The following is a 24,542-nucleotide window of genomic DNA, read 5'->3' as shown; positions in this document are numbered from 1 at the left end:
GAGCCGTGCCATGGAGGAAAGCAAGGAAAGGCCTCTGAGATGAGCTCGCCTGAAAGAGGTAGGTGCACTAGGAACATGTCGTCCAAGAAACCTGCAATCTGCCAAGGCATGTCTTCATTTTGATAAATTTGCACCTCTGTCGCCAGCTGAAAAGCACGCCCGAGACATGTAAATTTACCGGAAGATTCTGGGCATTCTGTTCTGTTTTTGCTAGCCATGTCACTTGCTATCCGAGCCTGAGGCACCTAGCAAAATATGAATGCGAGAAGGAGAAAGTACACGGCCAGTGGTCTTAGATGGCCACTGTAGCAACCCTGTCAGCCGTACTGGAATGGAGCCTACTATGGTTGCCCTTAGGGTATGTCCCCAAGACACGAAACGACTGAGCAGATAGCATCCTCATTGTTGTTCGTCTAAGTATATTCAGAAAAGCACAAAACAGCGCGAACCCCCCCCCCCCCCCCCCCAAGCGACTGCGCGTGAAGGGTAGCGGCTTAGTACTGCAGGCGAGCGTCTACTGTTTGCACACAATGCAGGGGTGCAAAGGGTGATGCAGTGACCATGTTCAGGACCTTCGTGCGCACAAATAGCCCCCGCATAAACGATAGTGCACCTGAGCGCAAAACACGTGCACACATAAGCAGTGCTTGCACGCAGCGTGCGTGTCATGTCTTCTCATCTAAAAAACTTTCACTCCACCGTCCTTGCCCTAATGAGACTGTTTGTGCTTCCACTTTGAGTGGATGCGTCTCGTGCTAAGAACCAGTGGTGCCTCGGGCTTTTTGCACCACGTCCTCGATCGAGTGGTGCCTCCAAATATTCTTTCATTCCTTTCATTCCACTGACACTTCCTGCCTTCCCTCTAGATCATGAATTGTAGCCTCTGCATCAGATGAGAGAGTTGTCGAAATTCTTCCTCTATGGAATGTTTGAAACCGGATCTGCTACCGAAAAGTTGTTTCGACAGGCAATAAAATTTTGGAAAACGTGTGTTCAACATTTCCAGTACCACCGCGAGCCCCCTCCGCAAAATATTTGGAGGGTGTCAACTAGTATAAATACCAGCCATTAGAGGAACGGCACTGCACACCTTAGCGCCCGCGTCAACAGTAAGTACCGTATTCACTCGAATCTAAGACGACTTTTTTCTTCACAAATATGGTGCACGGTTTGGGGGGGGGTCGTCTTAGATTCGCGGCCATCTGAAAACCGGGTTGAAAACAGAATATCAGTCCACGCGACGAAAGAAAAAAGCTTACGCCAGAAGCGCACGAGGTGCTACGGTGGTAGCTTGGCGACAAAAAAAACAAAAAAAAAACGGCCGTGGCCTCATAGAGAAAGAGATTGTGGCCTCCCGAAACCCACTCAAGGCCGCCCGCGGCCGCCCGCGTCCCCTAGCCACCATGCCCCTAGACGCCCCTAGTCTAGGGCCCGACTGGGTAGCCTCCGCTGTTCTGTCGTTCTCTTTTACGTTTCTTCTGCTTGCGTGCTCCCTCCGCTTCGAGCGTGAAGAAAGGAGAGGGAACGAAGAGGCGAGGAAAGAAGCGGAGCGGCTGCCTGTGATTGGTCCAAAATGATGTCACTCGCCGCGAAATCAGTGCTAGCGCCACTAGCGCGTCAGTCATCTTTCTCTATCTGGGAAGCTGCGTCTCTCCGTGCCGCGTCCTTGTTTGCGGATGTGAGCGGTGTTGTTTGCGCACGCTTCGTGATGAGTGAAACCAGGCGGCATTATACGGCACAATTCAAGCAGAAAGTTATTGCTGTTGCGAACGAGACTGGCAACAACCTGGAAGCAGCCAGGCGCTTCGGCGTTTCTGAGGTGAACGTGCGCAGGTGGCTGTGAAACGCCAGCAGTTTGGCAGCGTGTTCAAGTTCGCGGAAAGCCTTTACGGGACCACAACGCGGGCGCCATGCAGAGCTCGAGGAAGACTTGGCTCGGTATGTGAATGATCTCTGGAACAGATGTGTCGCCGTCACTGTCGAGATGATACAGATGAAAGCCAGGGAATTGGCCCGTGAGCGTGGGATTAGTCGCACAATTTTCAAAGCTAGCAAAGGCTGGGTGAAGCGTTTTATGAACCGCGCGGGATTCTCGCTCCGCCGCCGAACTTCAGTCTATCAAAGGCTTCCGGAAGACTTCGAAGAGAAGTTAGTTTCATTTCAGCGGTACGTCATCGGGCTGCGACGCCAACACGGCTACAGCCTGGGGCAAATAGGCAACGCAGATCAAACACCGATGCATTTTGACATGCTGGTCAACTACACTGTTCAAAGAACTGGCTCTAAAGACGTGAAAATTCGGACGACGGGAAATGAAAAGCAACGAGTTACTGTAATGTTAGCTTGTACTGCGGACGATAGAAGGCTTCCCCCCTACATTATCTTCAATCGGAAGACATTGCCAAAAAAGAAAGACTTTCCTGCTGGTGTCATCATCCGCTGCAATGAAAAGGGGTGGATGACCGCGGAGATGTTCAACGACTGGCTCCGCACCGTTTGGTTCCGTCGTCCAGGAGCGCTGCTGAGGCCACGTTCGATGCTGGTTCTGGACGCGTTCAAGGGGCACACCACTGACGCTAGCAAGGCTTTAATGGCAGACAACCGGTGCGACCTCGTCGTCATCCCAGGAGGGATGACCTCGCAGCTGCAACCTTTAGATGTCTGTCTGAACAAGCCTCTGAAGGACAATGTTCGTAAATATTACTGTGAGTAGATGGAGCAAGGAGGGCCCGCACTTACGCCTACCGGAAGGTTAAAGCGAGCATCGTTGTCCCAGCTCGCGCGGTGGATCCTGGACGCTTGGCGCGCATTCAAGAAATGCGGAATTTCCAACAACCTCAACGGCACGGAAGATGACATGTTGTGGGATGATAGTGACAAAGAGGCCAGCAGCAGCAGTGACAGTGAGTGATGGTCGGTGCACTCGTTTGTTGCAATAAAGCAGAAAAAAAATTTTTTTTTCTTATTCACTGTTGTTAATTGAGGGGATCGTCTTACATTCGTGGCCGTCTTAGATTCACGTAAAAGTCATGTAAATTGTCGTCAGCTAAAAGTTTGGTTTCATGGTCACGTTAATTTTAGTCCAGTGACCATTGCGTAGATTTGTTGCTCTCGTGTTCTGTGAACGGCAGTCGGGTACCAGTCACGTATCACGTAAATTTCCGTCCAGTGGTCACTAGCATGTATAGTGAACTAGAATACTAATCTTTCTAGTTCCCTATACTTGCACGGCTGTTCTTGTTCTGGTATGTTCTGGAACACGGTGTTCTGGAATCATCACTTGGCTCGGCTACATCCCGAAGTTTGCACTTCTCCCTATCCGCATAGTTCCGCGGCAGTTCGTCGAGTTGTGCGTGCGTGCACTTGGCTCATCTGCTGAGCGCTGTGCTTACCAAGGTGATTTTGTGCTTGGCGAATTTGTGTGTCAATTGCGGCTAACTAGAGATGATGGACGAGCTTCCAGAGCAGCTCGAGCTCGTAAAAGATGAGCTCGCATCAAAAGGGTACGAATCAGTGTATCACACGAACCTGGCAGGTGAGGCAGCCGTCAACGAATGGCTGGAAGCTTACAGCATCGAAATCAACACGTCTTGGATCGTGCAAAAGAGTCAAAAGGACGGAGAAAGGTATGTACGTTGATTGGCCGGGGCACAAAGCACTTCCGGTGACACTGGTTGCGTGTTGTGAAAGACCGAGCAAGCTGGCAACATGCTTCCACACACGCCACTACTTGACAAATGGTTGTAAACTCACATGTATCAGCAACACTTGTGTCCACAAGCACAGGAATGGCAACAAGACCGGCTAACAGTTGTACAACATTGCCTGGGGAGGATGACAAACTCTCACACTTCGAGAGAAGTGCAGTTGCCGCATCCAAAGCTGTGGCCATTAGTCTTTCTCCATGCAAATAGGGGAATGACAGGCGGCATGACGTATGGGAGGAGTGACCAAGAATGAAGACCATTGGCAGAGACAGGTGGCGAAGAAAAAACACAGCCATAGCAGCAATGGTCTGTACACAGTGGTGGCAAAGCAGGGCGACACAGGCTCAAAGGAATAGCAGATGGGGTGGTTGTCCGCCTGTGCAAACAGTACAACCGCTAGCGTATGGAGAGGCCTGCCTCCTGGCGCCCCGCGCCCCTGGCACGGCCGCTCAATGGAGCAGCCAGGAAACGAAACGCCGAAACTTCGAAGACTATGCCGGTGGCCGGCGCCGTGGAGACAGGCAAAGACGAGGCAATGGCGAGAGGAGAGGGGAGCGGAGTTGCGAGGAGGGGCGGCAGCGTGGCCTTGGAGGCCACACCACGTGCCAACACTCGTAGGCAGCGCGCGTCGGCGAGCAAAGGGTAGCTCGCTTGCGAGGAGGATTGTGAAAACAGACCAAAAGAGATGGGAGCCCATCGTTATCTCGTATCGGGGTGCCGGATTTACGCCGTCCGTTCGCTGTAACCGATCGGCAGCGCTCATGGACGTTCGTTATACGTGCGATCTTCTGCCATTGAAGTAATGTATATTTTGGCGGTCGCTCCGGTCTGGTTCGTTATAAGTGAAAGTTCGTCTTAAGTGGGGCCGTTATAAGTGGGCTCGACTGTATAACTTTGACAATGGCTTGTGGATTTATGACGAGCAACAGTGAGGTGTCATTGCACATAACCTTTAGGGCGTTTGTTTTCTTGTTGGCTTCTGGCATTGAAGAGTCCGTGCGCCTGTACAGGTCAACAAACGTCCTCAATTTAACTTACAAATGTTTCGTTGGGATGCTGAGCATGAGTGCAGAGGCATTATTCGGCCATATTTCTCGCAAGGCATTTGAGCCAAACACCTCCGATAAGCTTGTCTTGAAGGAAGAGCATGATGACAGCTTGGCTTTGTGATTGCGGAACCAAAGATTAGCCACATCAATATGGTGGAATAAAATGTTGCCAAACTTGGTGGTATCATGCCACTTGTAAGCGTTGACATGCTTGTACAATGACCACCAGTTGTCAACATGGTCATCTCAGCCACTGAAGAAGCTGACGTCACACTACCGAAGCCCCCTGGAACAAAGGATGGTAGGCGAAGGAGTGGGAGCAGCAGTCAGGCCGCAGTGGCTGAGTTGGCTGGGCTAGTCCAATGGCAAAGCAAGGGTGCGGCCACAAAGCTACAGGTTCAGAGGAGGGAACAAGCAGGAGCCTCCACCATATATAGAGGTGGGTTTGTCTGCTTCGTCTGTGTGCAGCATCTAAGTCAATCATTCGACAAGCAAGTGAGCCTTTCGCTTTCAGGACGCCTTCCACTTCAGGGTCATCATCTTTCACAACAGTCACCAGACATGGGTGCTATGCTGCAAAAATATTAATATTTTGCTGCTTATTGCATGTTGAAGGTGTGGTGTGAAGGTCATGGTGAATTTTGTTTAAGGGGAGACGTGGGTCGAAAAATCGGCATTATTTCGAAATTTTTCGATTTTATGTTTTTGCTTGTACTATCATCTTTGAACATCCTACTTTCATGCAGCAAAATATGAAAACTAAATTTGTACGAGAAATTAGTTAAAAACGCGTCCAAATGACTCGCGGTGACCGAAAAAATCGTGAGTGCTGCCAAATTTTGGCCATCTTTGAGCTGCCGCCGCTCAGCGCATCGGCGCTTGCCACCATTGCGGCCATTTGCAAAATGTGGCCAAAGCCTTCTTCTTTCGACTGGTACATCCATCAATTTCGTATCTGCACGGGAAAATATAAAAAAATAATGTTTTTCCCGCGGTCTTCCGAGCGTGTTTTCCGTCACGTGACGCGAACCCGAGACCGCCATTGGCTGCCGCCGTGCAGTGGAGCCATCCCAGCAGTTTCGTATCCGCTCGCATCGCATCGCCTCTTAGGACTAGCCTGCGTTCGTTTTTTTTATCGGAAGTTTTCCGTAATGGACGACGAGAAGAAACGCAACTTTCGTCTCCGCAAGAACCGGACTGCGTGCCCGTACAGGGGGAAGCGCAAACAGAAGCGTAAGAGAGCCACGAACGCGGCGGACGCTGCAAGCCCCCTACGCCAGCAGAACAGCAGCCCGTCTTGCAGCGCGGCGTCCGATTTCATAACTGACGCTTTCGTTTTCGTGAGCGCATCGGAGAGGAAGTTGGCAGCGTTCCAGGATGGAGAGAGAGCCGGCAGCAGAAGCAGCGCAAGCGTCGTTATCTGCGAACTTGAAGAGCTGACCCGACTCGTGCGCGGTGCCTTGTGCGGAACGTGCGGAAAGTCCGAACTCGCGGTGGTAGAGGTCGTGAACAAGCGCAGGGCCTCGCTTCTCTCCTGGAGCTCAGGTGTACGAACGGTGCATGCCTGGCAACAGTAGTTTCGGCTGTGTATACGTCGCAACGCACCGATGCCGACGGCCGTGAAGGCTGCGACGCGGAGCGGTCCAGTGGAAGCCCCCGCGATAGCTTCGCGATCAATGTGAAAGCGGTGCTTGGTGCACGTTCGATTGGTGTCGGACACGACCAACTGACGAGGTTTTGTGGCATTCTTGGGTTAGCAAAGCCACTGCACCACAAGACATTCCACAACATTGCGAAGAAAGTGCATTTTGCAGCCACCAAAGCGGCCTCCGACAACCTTGCAGAAGCGAGGCGAATTACTGCATTGCAAGCTGACCACACTGACGTTGCTGTAATGTTTGATGGGACCTGGCAGAAGTGCGGCCACAAGAGCCACAATGGTGTTGGCACTGCCATTTCTGTGGACACTGGCCTCTGCCTAGATTTTGAGGTGCTGACAAACTACTGTCAAGGTTGTAGCAGCCACAAAATACTTGATGATGAAGAGGAGGAAGTATGGCGTGCATTCCATTCTCCTGTGTGTGAAAAAAATGTGGACTGCACGTCACATGCAATGGAAAGTGAAGCAGCGCTACGCATCTGGAGCAGGACGCAGTCATACAACATTCAGTTTACAACATTCCTTAGTGACGGCGACAGCAAGGCATATGCTGCAGTCTGTGAAGCGCAGGTTTATGGGTCGAAGGAAGTTACCAAAGAAGACTGTACCAACCACGTTGCCAAACGTCTTGGTACCACCCTAAGAAAGCTGAAGACGCCACTCCCACGTGGACAGAAGCTCACTGACAAGTCAATTCAAAAGCTACAAAACTATTATAAAATCGCAATAACAAGCAACCGGGGCAATGTAAGGGGCATGTTCTGTGCAATCTGGGCATCCTACTTCCATTCGTGCTCCACCAATGAAGCGAACAGCCACAAGTTTTGCCCTGATGGGAATGAGTCGTGGTGCAAGCAAAAGAGAGCCCAAGCTCTGGGAGAACCAGCTCCAAACCACACCCCCCTCCTGACCAAAGCGCAACGAAAGGCAGTGCTGCCAATTTACAAACGTTTGACAGATGCCAAACTGCTTGCCCGCTGTTTGCAAGGGAAAACTCAGAATGCTGCTGAATCCCTGAACAGCAAGATTTGGATGTTGTGTCCAAAGACTCGGCTTGCCTCACGGACTGCAGTGGAGACTGCCACCGCCATTGCAGTGCTGTGGTTTACCCCTTTGTAGGGCAATGGGACATATACATCCCACTTTTTACGCCGCAGAAAAGGGCTCTTCAAAGGCATTGGGACGCTTGCATCCCGTTTTTTACTGTGCTGCCATCTACCAGCGGATGCTGTAATTACTCCTGGAAGTAGTTTTGCTGCTTCTACGACAGGTGGTGCTAGGCGTCCGTTGTTTGGAAAATTGTGTCTCCGTTCGGAAAGGCGAAGAATTTTTTTCCTGGTGTGTCTCCAAACAAGAATAATTCGAGATGTCAGGTGAGTGTTTCCGTTTCTGTGCTTCAAAACTGAGCCCAGTAGCTTGTTTTAATCGCATTTTTTGAGGAATAAAAGCAATACTTAGCCTGAAAATCTTGTATAAATACGACCACCCTTAGAAAACAGCATGAAGTATGCTAGGCCTAACTTCCCGCTTTTCGGTGACGATGTGTTGAGGGATACGTTACTCAAACTTTTGTATTTTGTTTGCTCTTGAAAACGCAGATAAACGATTCCTAACGGCAGCAGAAGCGCTTGAGCTATATTTCAGCCTTCCGGACGACCCCACTTCGAGTGACTCGAATGAGGATACAGACGACGACTTCGTACCCGAGCTCGCTCCGCCGGACTCGGATGAAGAAAGCGGCGACAATGGAGCAGCAGCTTCAACAAGCAGACATAAAAAGCGCAAGGCTACTTACACCAGAAAGACAAGAAAACGAACGAAAGCGCCTGAAGTTTCTGCTGAAGAAGAAGTCGAAGAGGAGCCTGGTTTCTGGGGTAGCAGCGAACCGGAGCATGCCGTCCGCGACCCGAAAATTGGGGCCCACAGTTCTCATCAAAATCACCGACGACGCCATGTGAAGCTTTTGCTCTATATTTTGACGACAGTGTCATGCATACACTAGTAACAGAGACAAACCGGTTTGCAAAGCAGAAAGACCGCAAGCACTGGAAAGAGCTGACAATTGATGAACTTCGCGCATATTTTGGCATACTGCTGCTGATGAGCACCAATCCAAGGCATCAAATGTATCTATACTGGAGCAGCGACAGTTTCTTCAATTGCCCTGACATATCAAGGGTCATGTCATTCCGCCGTTTTCAAAACATTATGAACTGTTTACACATCAACGACCTCACCAAAGAAAAAAAGAAAGGTGAAGACGGGTACGACAGATTGTCGAGAGTACGCCCTCTCATACAAGCGCTGAATGCCAGCTTCAAGCGGCAATACACTCCGTCTTCCCATCAAGCCATTGACGAGAGCATGATACGCTTCAAAGGGCGGTCATCTTTGAAGCAATACCTCCCTATGAAGCCAATAAAACGCGGATATAAGGTTTGGTGCCGCGCTGGCTCCCAGACAGGATACCTGATTGATTTTCAGGTTTATGAAGGGAAAGGTGCCGACCGCCCAGCCGGCATGGGTCTCGGAGAACATGTTGTGCTCTCCCTGCTTGATGGTGTGGAGCCTGGCACACAGCTATATTTTGATAATTTTTTTACATCCACACGGCTAATGGAGGCCTTGAAAGAAAAGGGAATTCTGGCAGCGGGGACCGTTCGAACAAATCGCAAGGATCTCCCTGAAGAAATCAGACATGATAACAAGCTGCAAAAGGGTGACTATGTATGGCGGACAAAAGGAAACATAACGACTTACCAGTGGAAGGATACGAAAAACGTCCACGTACTTTCCAACTTTCATCACCCGAATGACACTGCGGACGTTGTTCGAAAGCTCGCCAATGGCTCGTCCGTGTCTGTCCAATGCCCAAAGGCTATCTCAGACTACAACACCTGGATGGGTGGAGTCGACAAGTTTGACCAGAGGAGAAATGCGTATCCGGCAGACAGAAGATCTAAGAAGTCCTGGTACCGAATTTTCTACTTTCTGCTGGATGCAGCAGTAGTGAATGCTTTCCTCCAAATGAAACAAGACAATCAAATGAGCTACCTGTGGTTCCGGCTGGTCCTCGGTCGCCAGCTGATAAACGGCCAAACCTTCAAAGGCTCTAACAATCGCCCTTATAAAGCCAACAAAGAAGGTACCAAAAACGGACCAAGAATGGTAGGAGTTGAGGACGAAGTCCGATTTCTGGGAGGTGGACACCACCCTCAGAAGGTCGCGAAAAGGAGGCGATGTCGCTGGTGCTCGAGTACCAAGAAAGAAGCTCGCACCAGTCTTTTGTGCTCTGCATGCAATGTGCCGCTTTGCGCAACATGTTTTGGGCCTTTTCATGCTGGTCGGAAGTAAACTGAAAGCCCTTGAGAGGCAATGGGACAAATACGTCCCACTTCCTGAAATTCCACTGAGTGTCAGTGGGACACATATGTCCCACTTTTATTTAATAAACTACTTGTTTATATGGCATGAAATTTCGTGCAAACTATTTCTGTTGGCTTCGTTTAGTCAAATAACACAACACTTTTCTTAGTTTCTGAAAAAAACATACCGTGCCTTTCAAAGGGTTAATAGGGGTCACTCCAGCTTTGAAAAAGTGCTGGAAGAACTGGGTGTCTTCCCTTCAAAGCAGCTGATCAGACTCAGCTTGGAAAGCGACCAAAAAAGGATCAAGAAGATGTCGACCAAGCTGACTACTGAAGCGCAGTCTCATCGCCCCAGCCAGGTGAAGCGAGTCCGTACGGAGGACTCAGTTTGCAAGAACCGTGAGGGCAAAACATATGCAGCAGGGGAATTCTAGTGTTTTAGTGCAGTAGTGAACACTTTGAGCTACATTTGCACCAAGTTTGAAGTGATATGAGCGAGAACTTTGGCATTCACATGCAAATAAACTTTCAATTGCGTTTTTCTCAAATTGGTGTTTTTGCCCAGTTTTGAAGTTTGTGCACACAATTTTTTCCTCTTGTAGTTCTTGGATCACAATGAAATTTTGCACAGATGTTCCTTGGAGTGTATAGAGTGCTGAAATCTTGTTTATATATCTAGTCTCATCATATATTTATTATAATTTCATAACAAAGTACTGACTAACATAAGAAAATGACACCTTAATTTCAAAAAATTATTTTGTTAAAAAAGATGCAGATAAAAATTATTTCACCTAGATTTCAACACTCTGTGGCTTGTAATGAACTACACAGGGTATTTTAAAATGCTCTGTCATAATAATTACTAACAAAAATTGTGTGCACAAGAAAGGTGATAATTATAAATTTCATAGAGCATATAAATTGAACTACTATAGCTATATAGAAACTGATTACATATATAGAAACAGGAGCTCAATTTATACCAGCTATGTGAATTTCAGCCTTCTAACTTCAATATTCAAAAGAAGTTTTTTCGAGGAGCGGCTCCCCTTAAATAGCTTTACTTCATATTTTGCTCATTCCTAGAAAGCTCGAATATCTGGCTCATTTCTTAAAAAAGAAAAAGAGTACTGCATATGGCAAGTTTTCTTGGAACTCCTGCCTGCTTCTATTTATTGCAAGCAATGCTGTACCAGTCGTGTTTTTTGTCATTCGTCCTTGTGCCAAAGTACCGTATAAACTCGTGTAAGGACCGCACCTGTGTATGGGCTGCACCCCCACTTTTGACTAGATAAAATTGCTAAAAAATATTCTAGAATTTATTCGTGTAAGAGCCGTACCCCCACTTTTTCAAAGCGCGCGCCAGATGCACCCGCGCTCACCGTGTTTACGTGGCAGTCCGAAACGCGGCGCGCGCATCGGAACAGCGGCACAACCGCTTGTTCTCTTCCTTGCTTTGTCAGCCCTATCGGCACCTCGTCAGGCCTCGTCTCGTCATCCTCGTGTTTATCGTGCACCTTTGGGGATTGCTTGGTGGCTCAAGCCTGCTCGACTTGCGTGTCTGCATAGCCGTTCTACCTGGCCAGGATGGGCAAGTACTTGAACAGTTATACTGCAGTGTTCAAGCTAAAACTCATCGACTATGCCTTGAAGCACGGTAACCGCGCAGCAGCAAGGCACTTTGACGTCGACGAGAAGAATGTGCGACGCTGGTGCAACCAGAAAGATTAGTTGGCAAGCACGTCGGGCACTAGACGCGCCTTCCGGGGTAAGCCCTGTAAATTCCCGGAGCTTGAAGTAGAGCTCGCCAGCTATGTCTCCGAGGTGCGAAGCAAGGGGTATGCTCTGTCCACCGACATGCTGCGTTTCAAGGCACTAGAGCTGGCGCGTGCAAAGAGTATTCCTCGCAAAGATTTTAAAGCAAGTGCTGGTTGGGCGTGAAGACTTATGATGCGCCCATTTGTCCATTCAGCGAAGGACAACAATGTGTCAGCGGCTTCCTCACGAATACGAAGACAAGCTGCTGAATTTTCAGAAGTATGTTATCGGAGTGCGACAGCAGAATCAATATTGCTTATCGCAAATTGGAAACGCAGACCAAACTCCGGTATGGTTTGACAGCCCAGAAAACTGCACAATCGACTTCAAGGGGAGCAAGAGTGTCACTGTGCGTACAACTGGTGCAGAGCGGCAGCGTTGCACAGTGATGTTATGCGTTACGGCAGACGGCCGCAAGTTGCCGCCGTATGTTATTTTCAAGCGGAAGAATATTCCCAATGAGCAGTTCCCTCGAGGCATCGTCGTACGCGCTCAAGAAAAGGGCTGGATGAACGACACCCTCGCGTCCGATTGGATTCGATCGGTGTGGAATAAGCGCCCCGGTGCCATGCTGGCAAAAAAATCCCTGCTTGTGCTGGCACTTGACTGAGGAGGTGAAGAACGAGCTTCGAAAATCCAGAACGGACATGGCAGTCATTCCAGGGGGGCTTAATGGTATGCTACAGCCCCTGGATGTGAGCGTCAATAGGCCTTTCAAGGTTGCGTTCCGTCGGTGCTATACGGAATGGATGGCGAACGCCACCCATGAAAAGACTCCTACCGGACGGCTCAAGAGAGCTCCCTTGGCGACTGTTGCGGAGTGGATTGTCAGCGCATGGGGCTCTGTTTCTCCTGAAGTCATTTTTAAGAGTTTCAAAGTAACCGGAATTTCCAACGAACTTGACGGCACCGAAGATGACCTCGTGTTTGAAGACTGAGCATCCGAGGAAACGGACCAGCCAGCCTTGAGCTCCGAGAACACGGACAGTGAGTGAGGAAGAGCCTAAAGCCAAAATAAAGGCATTTTCAATCCTATGCATACAATCGTCATTCATTTTCTTTTGGCAACGCAAAAAGTTTTATTTTTTATTCGTGTAAGAGCCGCACCTTCAAAACACTCGCCCGAATTTAAAAAAAAAAGTGCGGCCCTTACACGAGTTTACACGGTATAGTGCGCCTACCTGAAGATGTTTATATTTGTTTTGTGTTTTTTCTGCCTTCGTTGCAACCTCGCTGGCCCGTCTCCACTGCCTACCATAGTTCTCAGCGTGGCCCCAGCAAACTAACGCAGTTCCAGCATGAGTGTTCCCTTAGAGCAGGGGTTCTGAAACTGAGTTTCGCGGAACCCCTGTGTTCCGCAGGCTGTATTCTTGTGTTCCGTGGAAACCCTCACCAGCCGATCCCCGTTTCAGGTTCATTTTTAGTGCCTGCGCGTGAACCAAACAGCGCTTGGTTCGTTAAAGCTTATTTTTACTCTTCATAGCCTCACAAAACAATCTTGCGTGTCACGCCCGCGATAGTAGGCGTCAACAGCGGACGTCTTTTTGCATACGATCGAATTCACACGCCTACCCGTTTTCCGTGGCGTCCGAGATCACGTCTGCGTGAGTGTTTCTGAAACACGCGCTAGTGCCAAAAGCTCTCCAAAATTTGCAATCGCCGTGGACGAGAGTTGCGACGTTTTTGGGCACCCGCAACTGGTGGCAGCAGACTTAGTGGCTGTAAAGTCTCCTTTGCTGATATGTCTGTGTTCACAGCACACTTGAGCACTCTCAGGGCTCACTTAGCTGGGTACTTCCCAGAAGTTGGAACGGTCAAATGGCTAGTATCTCCTTTTCATGTTGATGTGACAATTTTCAATACTGACAGTGTTGAAATTGAAAAAGAGTTTCTAGAGCTCAGGGTAAGCACTGCTCTCAAAGAGAAATTTAATGGCGAAGGCTTAGTGACATTTTGGATGGGGACTGCTCCACCGTTTCCATGCCTCTTTGAAAGGGCAGTGGACATTTTGCTTCCCTTCGCAACTACATATGCATGTGAACAGGCATTTTCAGTCCTCGCCTATCTGAAGAACAAGCACAGGAACCATCTTGACCAGGCAGCTGATATGAGACTGGCTCTGAGTGCTACAAAAGCATTTGTTGGGCGAGTTGATGTTTTTGATGATCCATAACTACAGCGCAAACGACAGGATAGAGATGTGTTGTGGTGTCTCTACTTTATCTCTGTCCTGTCGTTTGCGCTGTAGTTATGGATCTCTGAGTGCTACTGAGCCACGCTTTGACTTGCTCTTAAGAGGGAAGCAGTACCACCCATCACATTAGTATTTGTATTAATCTGTGCAATAAACATTTAACCTTTGCAATACTCTCTCTTTGCAAAAATGCACTCGGCAACATTGCTGATAAGTGAAAGCGAAGAGGGGCGGGGGGGTTTCCTGGAACTTATTGAAGGCTTTTGGGGTTCCTCCAGCAAAAATGTTTGAGAACCCCTGCCTTTGAGCAATCAGGATCACCTAGTTTCTTCTGCACAGGTTAGATGGGGTATCATGGCGGCTGCACTGCGATTGCCGATTTGGACAATCGAGGTGTTTGAAGACACCAGTTTATCTTGACAGTGGAGGTATGTCAGCTCTACTACACAACGGGGAAATGTGTTCCTTCATCCGTTCATCCCAGCAAGGCACTTTCGTGCTTATTGCAAGCTATTGTTAATGCTGTGTATTAGCCATTTGGCAAACTTGGCAGAGTGCCAGCGCCCTTCACCGGAGTGCCCGCGGGGACTTTTTTGGCTCGTCCAGTAAAAAAAGCTTTGTTTTCAGCACATTCGCTTTGTCATGCTGAGAATAGGGCAGGCACCCCCCACTGTCACAATATCATCGGAACATGTGATATATACAAACCCATTTTAAAGCAAACGATACTAAATGCAGACGTATAATTTCGCCAATAATTGATGGATAGAAGAATGGACAACCCGAGCAAAAAAAAAAAAACTCGCGCCTTCATATCCCCCCCGCAACATAAAGAACCCTCCCTGCAAACTTGGCATTTTTTTTTAATGATGGGGGTTCATTAAGTGAGTGAATACAGTAAATCTCCTCGGCGATAAACAGATCTGCATAAAAGCCTTTCCCAAGCTTCTGCACGAATTTTCATGATAAGAATTTTCGGATGCTATAATTTTTCGCAATACCGTAAGGTTTGTACCACCAAGGTTCTTCTACATACGCAGAGAGCGGGTTATACGCGGGTAAATACGGTATTCATATGGCATGTCAGCCACTCCGACTGAGGGAAGTGTCCCTAGAGTCCTTGGCACGGAGTGGTGGCATGCCATCTCTTAAGCTCAACACAACTACACACTGGTGGTGCCATGTCTAATGCTCCCAACACAACTACACACTTCAGTGCACTGCATCCCACAATACACGACACTAATGGAAAGTTTTTGTTGAGCGGCTGTTTTCCTATTGTTTTTCCAGCCAATGCGACATCCTTCATTTTAAGAAGTAAGTGCTCCAGAGAAAAAAGAAATGCAGAGAATTTTGGCTAAAATTCTATTATAATGTGAAAGCGGTGTCGAACAGGTGTTGCTCTTATGTCGTCTAGATTTGTGTAGTCGGGTGAAATGAGACACACCTTTGTCACCAACCGAATCTTGCTTTATGGCGAGCTGCATCTCGCGCTCCGCCACGAGATTGTCCACCTCACATCTAAGTCTTAGTCGCTGCCGTGGCAACAGATGCGCCGCAGCTTCTCCATAAGCAAGCAAGACTCGATTTTGTTTATGGTAGCAGCATCCAGACTAGTGGTTTCACTCGTTAGTGGGAACGAACTTACCTGACAGAGCGTCCTGACCGAGGTTGACTCACCTGAGCCGAGTTGACCGCCTGGGTACTAACACTTTCCCCAATCTCAGCGAACGAAATGATCCAGCCCCTTTGTGGCACTAGACATCATCAGCCCTGCATAGAGCAGTGTTTAAACATCATTTAAATTTGAAAAAGACTGCCAGGATCGCTGCAAAGGAAAGCAAAATGCAGCTGTTATGCAGCCCTCATTAACCAGTCTTCAAACAGGCCAGTGTGAGACACGGTGATGTTACAATTTTAATTTAAGCAGAGATTTTTGTTCACCAGCTGCATCATAAATTATAGGAACAGTTAAGATCATTAAGCATCGAACAGTGGGCTAGGTACCCCATACTTGTGTTATAGACGTTAAACATCTTTAAAAGGCAGGAGTTTGTTTTGGAAGTAAGGCTTCTTTCATAATAGTAACAAGAGCATAAAATGTCACCAAAGTTGCCACACATAATAACTCGAAGAGGCACGTCCTTAAATTCCGCCACAAGTGAGGCAGCATGAAAAAAAAAAAAAGAGAAGGCAAAAATTGAGGTCAGTGAATGCAAAACGAAAAAGAAGATAGCTGCATTGTGTAGTCTCTCACTCCACTTGTCGGCTGCCCTTTATTTACATGCTGCTGCAAAGTCGCGCTGCTAACTAGCCCAGAAGGTCACCTTGAGCAGATACGCCACATTTCAAAGCTTTCATTTACATGCTGCTGCAAAGTCGTGCTGCGTTAACTAGCCCAGAGGTCACCTTGAGCAGATACGCCGGATTTCAAAGCTTTACAGAAGACCTTTGCATTAAAACTGATCTCCCTGGAAAGCGCTATTAATTAAATGCACTTAGAGGAAGTGTGTGTTAGCACGTCAGGTGCTAAGCGGTATTCACAAGGTCGACGAAATCCCTCCCCCAACGAGGAATACTCCACATAGGTCACACTTTCGAGAGGCCACATGGCAATAGAGTTTCCAGCTTCGGCTCAGCACCAAAAGGCAGAGGTTTTACTAAGCATGAGTCACGCTATCTTCAATCACTTTGCCATAACCAAACTGTCACAAAACTGCTTCTTTCTCCTCTAAAAGTTATGCTAACTGCTGAAACCTTCTATTTCACCACTGGCTCACGTGAGCCCTGGTGCACGATGCATCTCAAGTGGAGAGTAACAAGCCATAACAGCAAATGCGCTGTTCGAGTTTCGGTTGTGGCATACCAGTGCAACCACCCATTGACCAGCACAGGATGTAGTAAATGGCAGAAGTGTAATAGCTACCAAATGGGATGTTATTTGGCTCTGATCAGGACAAGCAACTATTAAGGCCCCAATATAGTCTGACGGTTTCAACGCGACTGGCAAAGCCGGCAACGTCAGCCACGGTAAATCCGCTACGACGGGCGCATCAAAAAACTGCCGCCTCTACAGTCTGGCGCGGCTAGCGTGCACGATGCCGCGGTGCGCATGCGCACGAGGCGCCCTTGAGGGCTGGTACTCTGTGTGCATTTTTCGAGCAGACGACAGGCCACCTACAGGGAGGAACTGGTGCCTATCGAGGCACTAATTACTGTTGTGATCAAGGCAATGATGCGATGTGTTTACTGCGAATGTTCAAATGGCACAAAGCATTTACAGCCAAACATGGAGACAGAGCAACAGCCTGTGCCCGCGTCGATGGCAGCTACAGACGGAACGATGACTGTGTACATGTGTGTTTTACTGAAAACTATTCATAATTTTAGTACAGTGAAACCTAGTTATAATGAACAGTTAAAAAATTGGAAAATAGTTCGCTCTATCCATAATTCGTAATATAAAATTTCGTAGAAAATAGTCAAACCCGGATATATCGAACTCGAAGGGGAGCGCGAAATAGTTCGATATATCGATAATTCAATATACAGAAATCGGCTTGGGACAGCACTTACGATGCGAAAAAACGATACCGCATTTGTCGTGTAATCAACTCACTCGCATAATGAACCCACCCTTCACTTTTGCACTCGAGAGTTTGGAGAAAAAAAAAAACGTTAAGGCCAGCTCGCTTACATGCAAGCGATTAAGCGATCTCTGCGACGAGCGGCAGTGACAGAGCAAAAAATTTCCAACTTGTTGGAACTGCTTCCCTCCCGTCGTTCGAGCCCCCCCTCGTTCGAGCCACATCGTTCCGAGCCACCGCGGCAGCTTGAAACAAGGTTTCTGTGTCACCGCGGCAGAAATCGCCAGCGTTTTCGCTTGCATGTCGCACTCCGTTTCGGTCCTTTCATCCACAGCTCATTTCTTGGCAGCGTGCCAAGATGCTGCGCAGCGATAACCTCAGGGCGCGTTTATCTTTTTATAGCTCCTGCGGCGGCGGGGAGCGAACTTGGCAGACTGCCCGTGATGGCTTGATTGCACAAGCCTGGTTCGATTTATCATGCCGCGCTTGAGGCGGGCGTAGTCCACTGCCACAAAATATTGGAAAGCGTGATACAGTAGCTGCAAATGCTGTTTGAAGCAAAAAATGCTAAAAGCCAGGGTTATGATCGCAGCTGACCGCGTGCGTTCGTTAATTCATACATGCAAGAATAAACGACTCCCACAAAAACAAAAGAAAAAGAAAAAAGCCGCTTCGTAACGCCATATCTTACGCTACACCGCGTGTACAGCACAACGATAAAAATAGACGACCCTCGAAAAAAAAAAAAAAGATCTGCCGCTTGTTAACTTCCGCAGGCGCCATAGCCACATCAGCCGCTGCGCGCAGAGGGTTCGCAACACAAGCTGTGGAAAGCGTCAGACGTTCTGTCTGAAATCGGGCTGAGCTGGCTTGGCGCATGCGTAGAGCGTAGAGCATGCTACTGCGAAGGAAGGCCGGAAAAGAAGGAGAGAGATAGCTCGGCAAAAGAATGGGCACACCCTTGCGCTTCGCTCCATCGCGTTTTTCCCCACTCGTTCCCACCGGTTCTCTCTTGTTCATTCACGCACATGGCTTGCAAACGTCACGTGCTGGCGCGCGGGAAACGATAACCGCAAATGCGCACGTCTTTAGGGAATGGGCGCGGCGCTGCCCTAGCCGAACTGTCCCCTCTCATTACTTCCGCGCGCGGCTAGAAAACGTCACGTGGCAAATGGCCGAGGGTGATGGGATTGTCTTTGGGAAAGGCACACTTTCCAGTGCATGGTGCGGAGTTCGATATATCGAACGACCGGTGAAACTGAGTTCGATATATGACGCGGCTTTCCTATACTTTTACATGGGATCTTCAAGGGGATATTCCGTGAGTTCGATATAACCGAAATTCGATATATCCGGGTTCAACTGTACATGCAACAGCAGCGAAATTCAATCAGAGAAGGCACAGCAACTCTGAGGGTGCTTACATGGGTCACGTCCATTTATTTACGCGCAAAGAACTGCGTTATCGCGGCCTGCTTTTTTGTGTTGATCGCGTTCCGTATCACGCCCTGTTCCACAGTTTGCAAACACTCAACAAGGGCAAACCCGCTGCTCTCAATAGCACTGCAGTGGCGGCGCAGCAAATCCAATGCAGCAAGCGCTTCTTGTGAAGTCGGAATGTTCTCATCGTCTGCAGGGTCAGCCTGAGCTTCGTCTGCGGGATGTTCAGAAACTTCCACAGCGATTTCGACGTCCGTCAGTACAGCCGTGGTCGCCGCGATGTCGTCGCCGCCTACAAAGTCCTCTACAGTCATTGTTGCAGGCATGTCACCAACAAAACGCGAAAAATCATTCCAGGCTCATCGAGCTCACGGAGCTCTACTTCTGCTTCGTCGGGATCGTCCCCATCGTCACTTGATGCACAGGCCTCTGCTGGAACAAAATCTGCGTGCCAAAAGTAGTTGGCAATCGTTTCGCCTTTCACGCTGTCCGATGCCGCTTAAATGCTCTCAGCAAGTCGATCTTCAAGTCCTGCTTCATAAGAATCTTCACGAGAAGAGTGTCAATCAGTCTCCTCTTGTAAACTGCCTTGAAGGCCCTGATTTTATCTTGAGCTTGGTCTTGTCAGTGCTGCTCTTTTTTTCACGTTCACCGCCATCACAGCACTACGCACATCCGCGCACACACTCGACGCCGCGACGCCACTGCTAATATGCTAACACTAAAAACGCGAAAGACGCAAAAACCAAAAAAGCAAAAGCAACCTTCGATCGCGCCGCTGTCAGCGATTGTTAGATGCGAACGATTTCTTATCGCCTCCGAGATCACCGGGGGTAATCTCGGAGGCCATGGATTTCTTTGGCTGTCAACTCCCAATGCCGCCGTGGCATCTGCGGCGCTGTCAGCGCCTGCGAGGTAGTCCTGAACGTTTGCTGCGCCACACAACACACATGTAGTGCAACGAAGCTTGCCTCCTGCTATTGAAGTGAGGTAGTGCTTGGCGTTGCGAAGTTCGTAATATCCGTTTTATGCCGAACCGTGTTCGCTATGGGAAGTTAAAAACACATGCGTTTGACAAAATAATTTCGGAAGAGTTCGATATATTCAATAATTCGTAATATGTGTGTTCGTTATATCGAGGTTTGACTGTATCTGCGCGATTACAGAGGAGTTAGAGATTACACAGCAATGAGGATCACTTTCTCGGTCGGCGCAGTTCCTGTAGATTTCCATCAATTTCGCGAATTCCCTGGTTGTTGAGCCGCTGACGTTCCATGTGGCCAAATCGAGTTCGGCCTTTGATTCCGGCGTATACCGGTCACGACTCTATGCAAAGCCGCTTCTGCAGTTTCTGGTATTTTTCCACTGAATGTACTGCAGATAAGTGAAACAACACCATCGTTACACTTCCTAGAGCACTGCATTAAAACGGGTATGGCATACGCACTGCAACGAAGAACTCAAAGCTGTGCTCGGCCGCACTGCTGACAGATTTCTGAACGTCTCTGCAGTCAATCCGCTTAGTATCATAGATGAACGGCTGCCCTCGAATGCCTTCTAGCAGCTTTTCTGCAACAGTGTCGAAATGCGCGCACGGTCTTTGTTCACATAGCAAGCCGCCATCTTCACTGCACGTGAGGAATGCTGGGATGCGTGGCCGACGCAACGGACGCGGTCGGCGAGATTCTATTCGCGCATCGCCGACATTGGGCCGCTTCGGCTCACGCTCGCTACGTTCATTACACCGTGACATTGGACCACAGACCTCGGTTTTTCACCAACGTGCACGCGTGTGTTACGTTGGACTATATTGGGGCCTTTAGAGAGACAAAGAGAGCAACTACACCGTTTTCCCACTTGGGACAAATTGATTCTGTGGATTTCCCTGGCTGTGTTAGTGCTTTTGCAGCACTGTAGAACACATTTATCAGCGCAAAAAGGAGGTTTGAAAATAGAACTTTTTCCCAAAAATTCAATATAAACCTGTGAATTCATGGCCAAAAAGGTCTCTGTAATCAATGTTTGCAAGTGAACGGTAGTACATAACCTGGCCTCAGAGATTGGTAGTAGAAACACCGGGTTCAGCAATTGGCTGCTAAAATCGGATTGGAACAGCAATATGTACACAGGGTCACTCAATATGAAAAGCTACAAAGTTTAATCATTTAATGACTGCTCCACATTTGCATGGAGCAAGCACAATTTTTTCTCATTGCACACTTTGTAAACTACCATTCCTCGTGGGACATTATACAAAATGTCATTTTCAATGTTAGTGGAGAAATAACAGATAAATTCACTTAAAACGCAAGCTGATCATGTCCTTTTATACTGAGCAACCCGTAACATCACTTTTTTGTTTATGCTTTCAAGCTATAAAGCCTCCATTTTCACTGCAAGCAACAGCTCTGCCTGATATCCAAACACCATTCTCTATCAATATAGTGCAAACCACAGTTTATGCTTCCTTTAAGATGCGAATGCTATGCTCCTGGATTCATCGCACCAGTGTTTACTAATGCCCTCTAGCACTGCTTAGCAGGAACCGATGGCCAGTCTTTGGCTAGTGTGGGGGGGGGAGCTGGCCGAGCTGGCCTATTCACGCACTAGTGCATTTACCTGTGCGCTCACTTTCACCTAGCTGCCATCCTCCTGCTCCCCAAAATCCCTCAGGAGAGGCGGTCAGCGGGTGGCAGCCAGCCACCCACGGCAAAACCACTGAAACGCGTTGAAGCCCATCGCGGCGCCACCTCGTGCCAGAAGTGAGTAGCTGCCACCCACAGATGCTGTTGACGTCTGGCCTTGCTCGAAGCCAAGTACATGAATCCTGCATGAGCGAACAATGCGAGCCAAGTCAATGCCATGTCTACATTACAGACCATGATAGGGGCAGCTAGGGACACTTAATATACAGGGGTCGGACATATTGCTTTAAATCAAATAAAATTTTCTAAATACCACTCTGACTGAAAAAGATCAGTGTCCTTGACATGTAGTCATGAGCAAAAGTGGTATATAGCACGCAGCCAGTGTCAGAGCTCGGGAAAACTGCATCGAAACGCCAGCGACAGTAGCAATGACAGGGACACTTGCATGTGGATAAGATGGGGCACCGTCAATATTGTCTCGACCTTAGATAGCTGTTGCTAGAGAAAGTTGGGGTGCAGTTTTCTCGAGCTCCGCCACCGGATGAGTGTTGTGTACCACTTTTGCTCACGATTGTACATTATAGCTGTTGGCTACTGAGTAGGAGTTGCACACAGAGAAGAAAAAAACAAGGTGTGAATGCAAGGGACGTGCTAAAATGGTACCAGTATTCAATGAAATAGTGTAGTAATGCATTTTCATAATTTCCCCACTACCTTAAATGCTTCTGCAGAGTGGGCAGCTCCCTCCTCACCAAACATCATCTACTAGCGTAGTGATATTGACTAACTACCTGTTAACGGCAATTACTGTGTTATTAGGCTGAGTAAGCACAATGCACAAAACACCACAAATATGTGTGGCATGTGCATGTGTTGTCCCACCCTCTCACTCAACCTAACACAACCCCCCCCCTCCCCCCACCCAGATAAAAACACTTAACCTGGTATTTAAACATATACTGTACGTACTAGATTCTAAACAACTCCGTGACTACCAGTTAGCGACTGACCATCTGTTCTCTAGCTGCAAAGGCCTACTACTGGCACAAACACAAAGAATGAAAAGTGAGACCATGAAAAACAGAGGGTAGCTTTTTCATGCATTGCTACTCTACCACTACAAGCCTACAAAATTTTTAAAAATTTACAAAATCCATGACTGTGTTGAAACTTTACTGTGGTGTCAGAACCTGTGGAGAACCCACTAGATTGCACAGGTGCACCGCTTACTGCTACAGGTCAAACACACTAGCGAAGCACTCAGATTTTTCTTTATGAAACCCTAAGTGACACACCTTTTGCAATACATATGGAAACAGTAAAGGCAATGACTGTGGCCAAGGAAAAGGAAGCCTTCCTGCTCTGGTGACGATAAAACAAACTACTCTGGTTGCTTTTCAACTTTTTTCTGCAGTGCCTCGCTCGTTTCAGTGCTTCCTTCCCATGGTATTGTTATTTTTTGCTTAAATAATGATGCTCATACTTACAAGTTACCCATCATCAGCATTCAACAAGAATGTTTTAGGCAATGTTTCTGCTCTGGTCATGTCTTTGCTGTACTATGGCAGAATTTTTGGTTGCCTCAAAACACTGGTGGTAAGTTGGCTACTTTTACCCGTTTTGTGGTGCTTTTTTTTTTTTTTTTTTTTTTGTTCAGGTCCTGCTAACTCTGATGCTGGTGCCATTCAACCAGCCACCAGAACAGAAGAGACACTGACTGAAGAAAAGCATCGCCCTTAGGAAGACACCTAATCCTTCCACTGCTATCCCTAGTGAGGCATTGGTCTATGCAACAGCTGCAGCTTTCAGGAATCAGATGAGTAGCAGCAGCCAAGTACAGAAAAGAGGTCATTGCTTCTAGAGGAGAAAACAGCACAGATTGCCCACAAAAGAGCTGAGACCCTTTTAATGCAAAGAGCTATTAAGCTCACAGGACAGATTTAGCTGTTGTCACTGAGCAAGATGGACTAAATAGATCTCACTCTGAAGCCTCCGCCGAACTTGGGCATGTCAATTCTAACCAATGCTCAACAGAGCAAAGCAATGGACGACGATCATCGACTACCACCTGACCATCCCCTGACCTTTTTTAACTTTGACATTTGACCCTTCCATCGAGCTTTAACCTTACCATCCAACAAAACCAAATTTTGACTTAAAAATCGGCACTTTCGCATTAGATTCCCTAATTAGCAGAGCTATACACTCTTTAATGTCTTGTTGTTATGGCTGTAGGAAGAAGGAAAAGAAAGTGCACAGGCCTGCTACTAGCTCTGTAGCTGAGCCACCTCCGCTGCCTTGGGCGGACAGAAGAGACGAAGTAGAGAAGAAAAAGAAGAGGGAGAGAAAGATGCGTGACGCAACAGCCATCGTCCACCACCGAAGCAGTGGCGGGTGCAATGACGGCTTACAACATAAAAATTCAGTGGCAGGCTAGATCCCGCCGAAAGCGGCTGTGACCTACCTGTCCCGGCCTCATCAGGGCCAGGGTCAGCCATCCTCCATCCCCTTTCCCCACTCACTAATGTCTCGCGTATCTGGCTTTCTTTTTAAACAAACATGTTTTTTTTTCCAACTAGAGATTTGGAAGTACTTCCTATAATTATTATTTCAGTTATTGCCACCCTTCAAGAAGGCCTTAGGAAGGAGTGGGACATGCAGTATAAAAGAAAAAGAAATGAAGCAAAAAAAAAATGCATCACAAGACTGGAATGAAGCAGACAATCAGACATAATCAGGCCGTTTTCACTGACAGCCAACAGCGTCACTATCATCATCAGCCTGACTATACCCACTGCAGGGTGAAGGCCTCTCCCATATTTCTCCAATTAACCCGGTTCTGTGCAAGCTGCATCCACTTGTCCCCTGCGAACTTTTTAACCTCATCCGCCCACCTAACTTTCTGCCGCCCACTGCTACCCTTTCCTTCCCTTTGAATCCAGTTTGTTACCCTAAGCGACCATCGGTTATCCTCTCTTCGCACTACATGTCCTGCCCATGTCCATTTCTTCTTAATTTCCGCTAGAATGTCGGTAACTTGAGTTATTTCCCTGACCCACTCTGCACGT

At 48.1% G+C, this 24,542-nt stretch overlaps 1 protein-coding gene and 1 long non-coding RNA gene across 5 annotated transcripts in view; one reads left to right on the top strand and one right to left on the bottom strand.

The window, feature by feature from the left end:
* Positions 1 to 24,542, bottom strand: part of LOC146174317 (uncharacterized) — a 138,282-nt gene that overhangs the window by 111,604 nt on the left and 2,136 nt on the right. For 3 of the 4 annotated variants that reach the window (XR_014702354.1, XR_014702355.1, XR_014702353.1), the window contains exons 2-3: positions 21,446 to 21,653; positions 15,480 to 15,572 (exon numbers count right to left, since the gene is read on the bottom strand). This is a non-coding gene — a long non-coding RNA (uncharacterized LOC146174317). Of the gene's footprint in view, positions 1 to 14,980; positions 15,573 to 21,445; positions 21,654 to 24,542 lie in introns of those variants that run through there. The other variant, XR_014702352.1, reaches the window with a different exon arrangement.
* On the top strand, positions 6,782 to 10,361 carry LOC146174318 (uncharacterized). Its single transcript, XM_084585570.1, has 2 exons — positions 6,782 to 7,519; positions 9,984 to 10,361. The coding sequence occupies exons 1-2, from the start codon at positions 6,870 to 6,872 to the stop codon at positions 10,216 to 10,218; spliced, it is 885 nt and encodes a 294-aa protein (XP_084441696.1). The 5' UTR covers positions 6,782 to 6,869; the 3' UTR covers positions 10,219 to 10,361.

This window comes from Amblyomma maculatum, chromosome 11, assembly GCF_055883805.1.
Source record: "Amblyomma maculatum isolate TAMU_Amacu chromosome 11, ASM5588380v1, whole genome shotgun sequence".
In the NCBI taxonomy this organism is placed as follows: domain Eukaryota; kingdom Metazoa; phylum Arthropoda; class Arachnida; order Ixodida; family Ixodidae; genus Amblyomma; species Amblyomma maculatum.
This window is presented reverse-complemented; position numbering and strand designations above follow the sequence as displayed.

What these genes read in the sequence shown, in the direction of transcription:
- LOC146174318 (XM_084585570.1), top strand. Translation starts at nt 6,870, where the DNA reads ATGGAAAGTGAAGCAGCGCTACGCATCTGGAGCAGGACGCAGTCATAC. An exon ending in ACCGCCATTGCAGTGCTGTG is followed by an intron (nt 7,520 to 9,983) that starts GTTTACCCCTTT and finishes TGCCTTTCAAAG; the next exon opens with GGTTAATAGGGGTCACTCCA.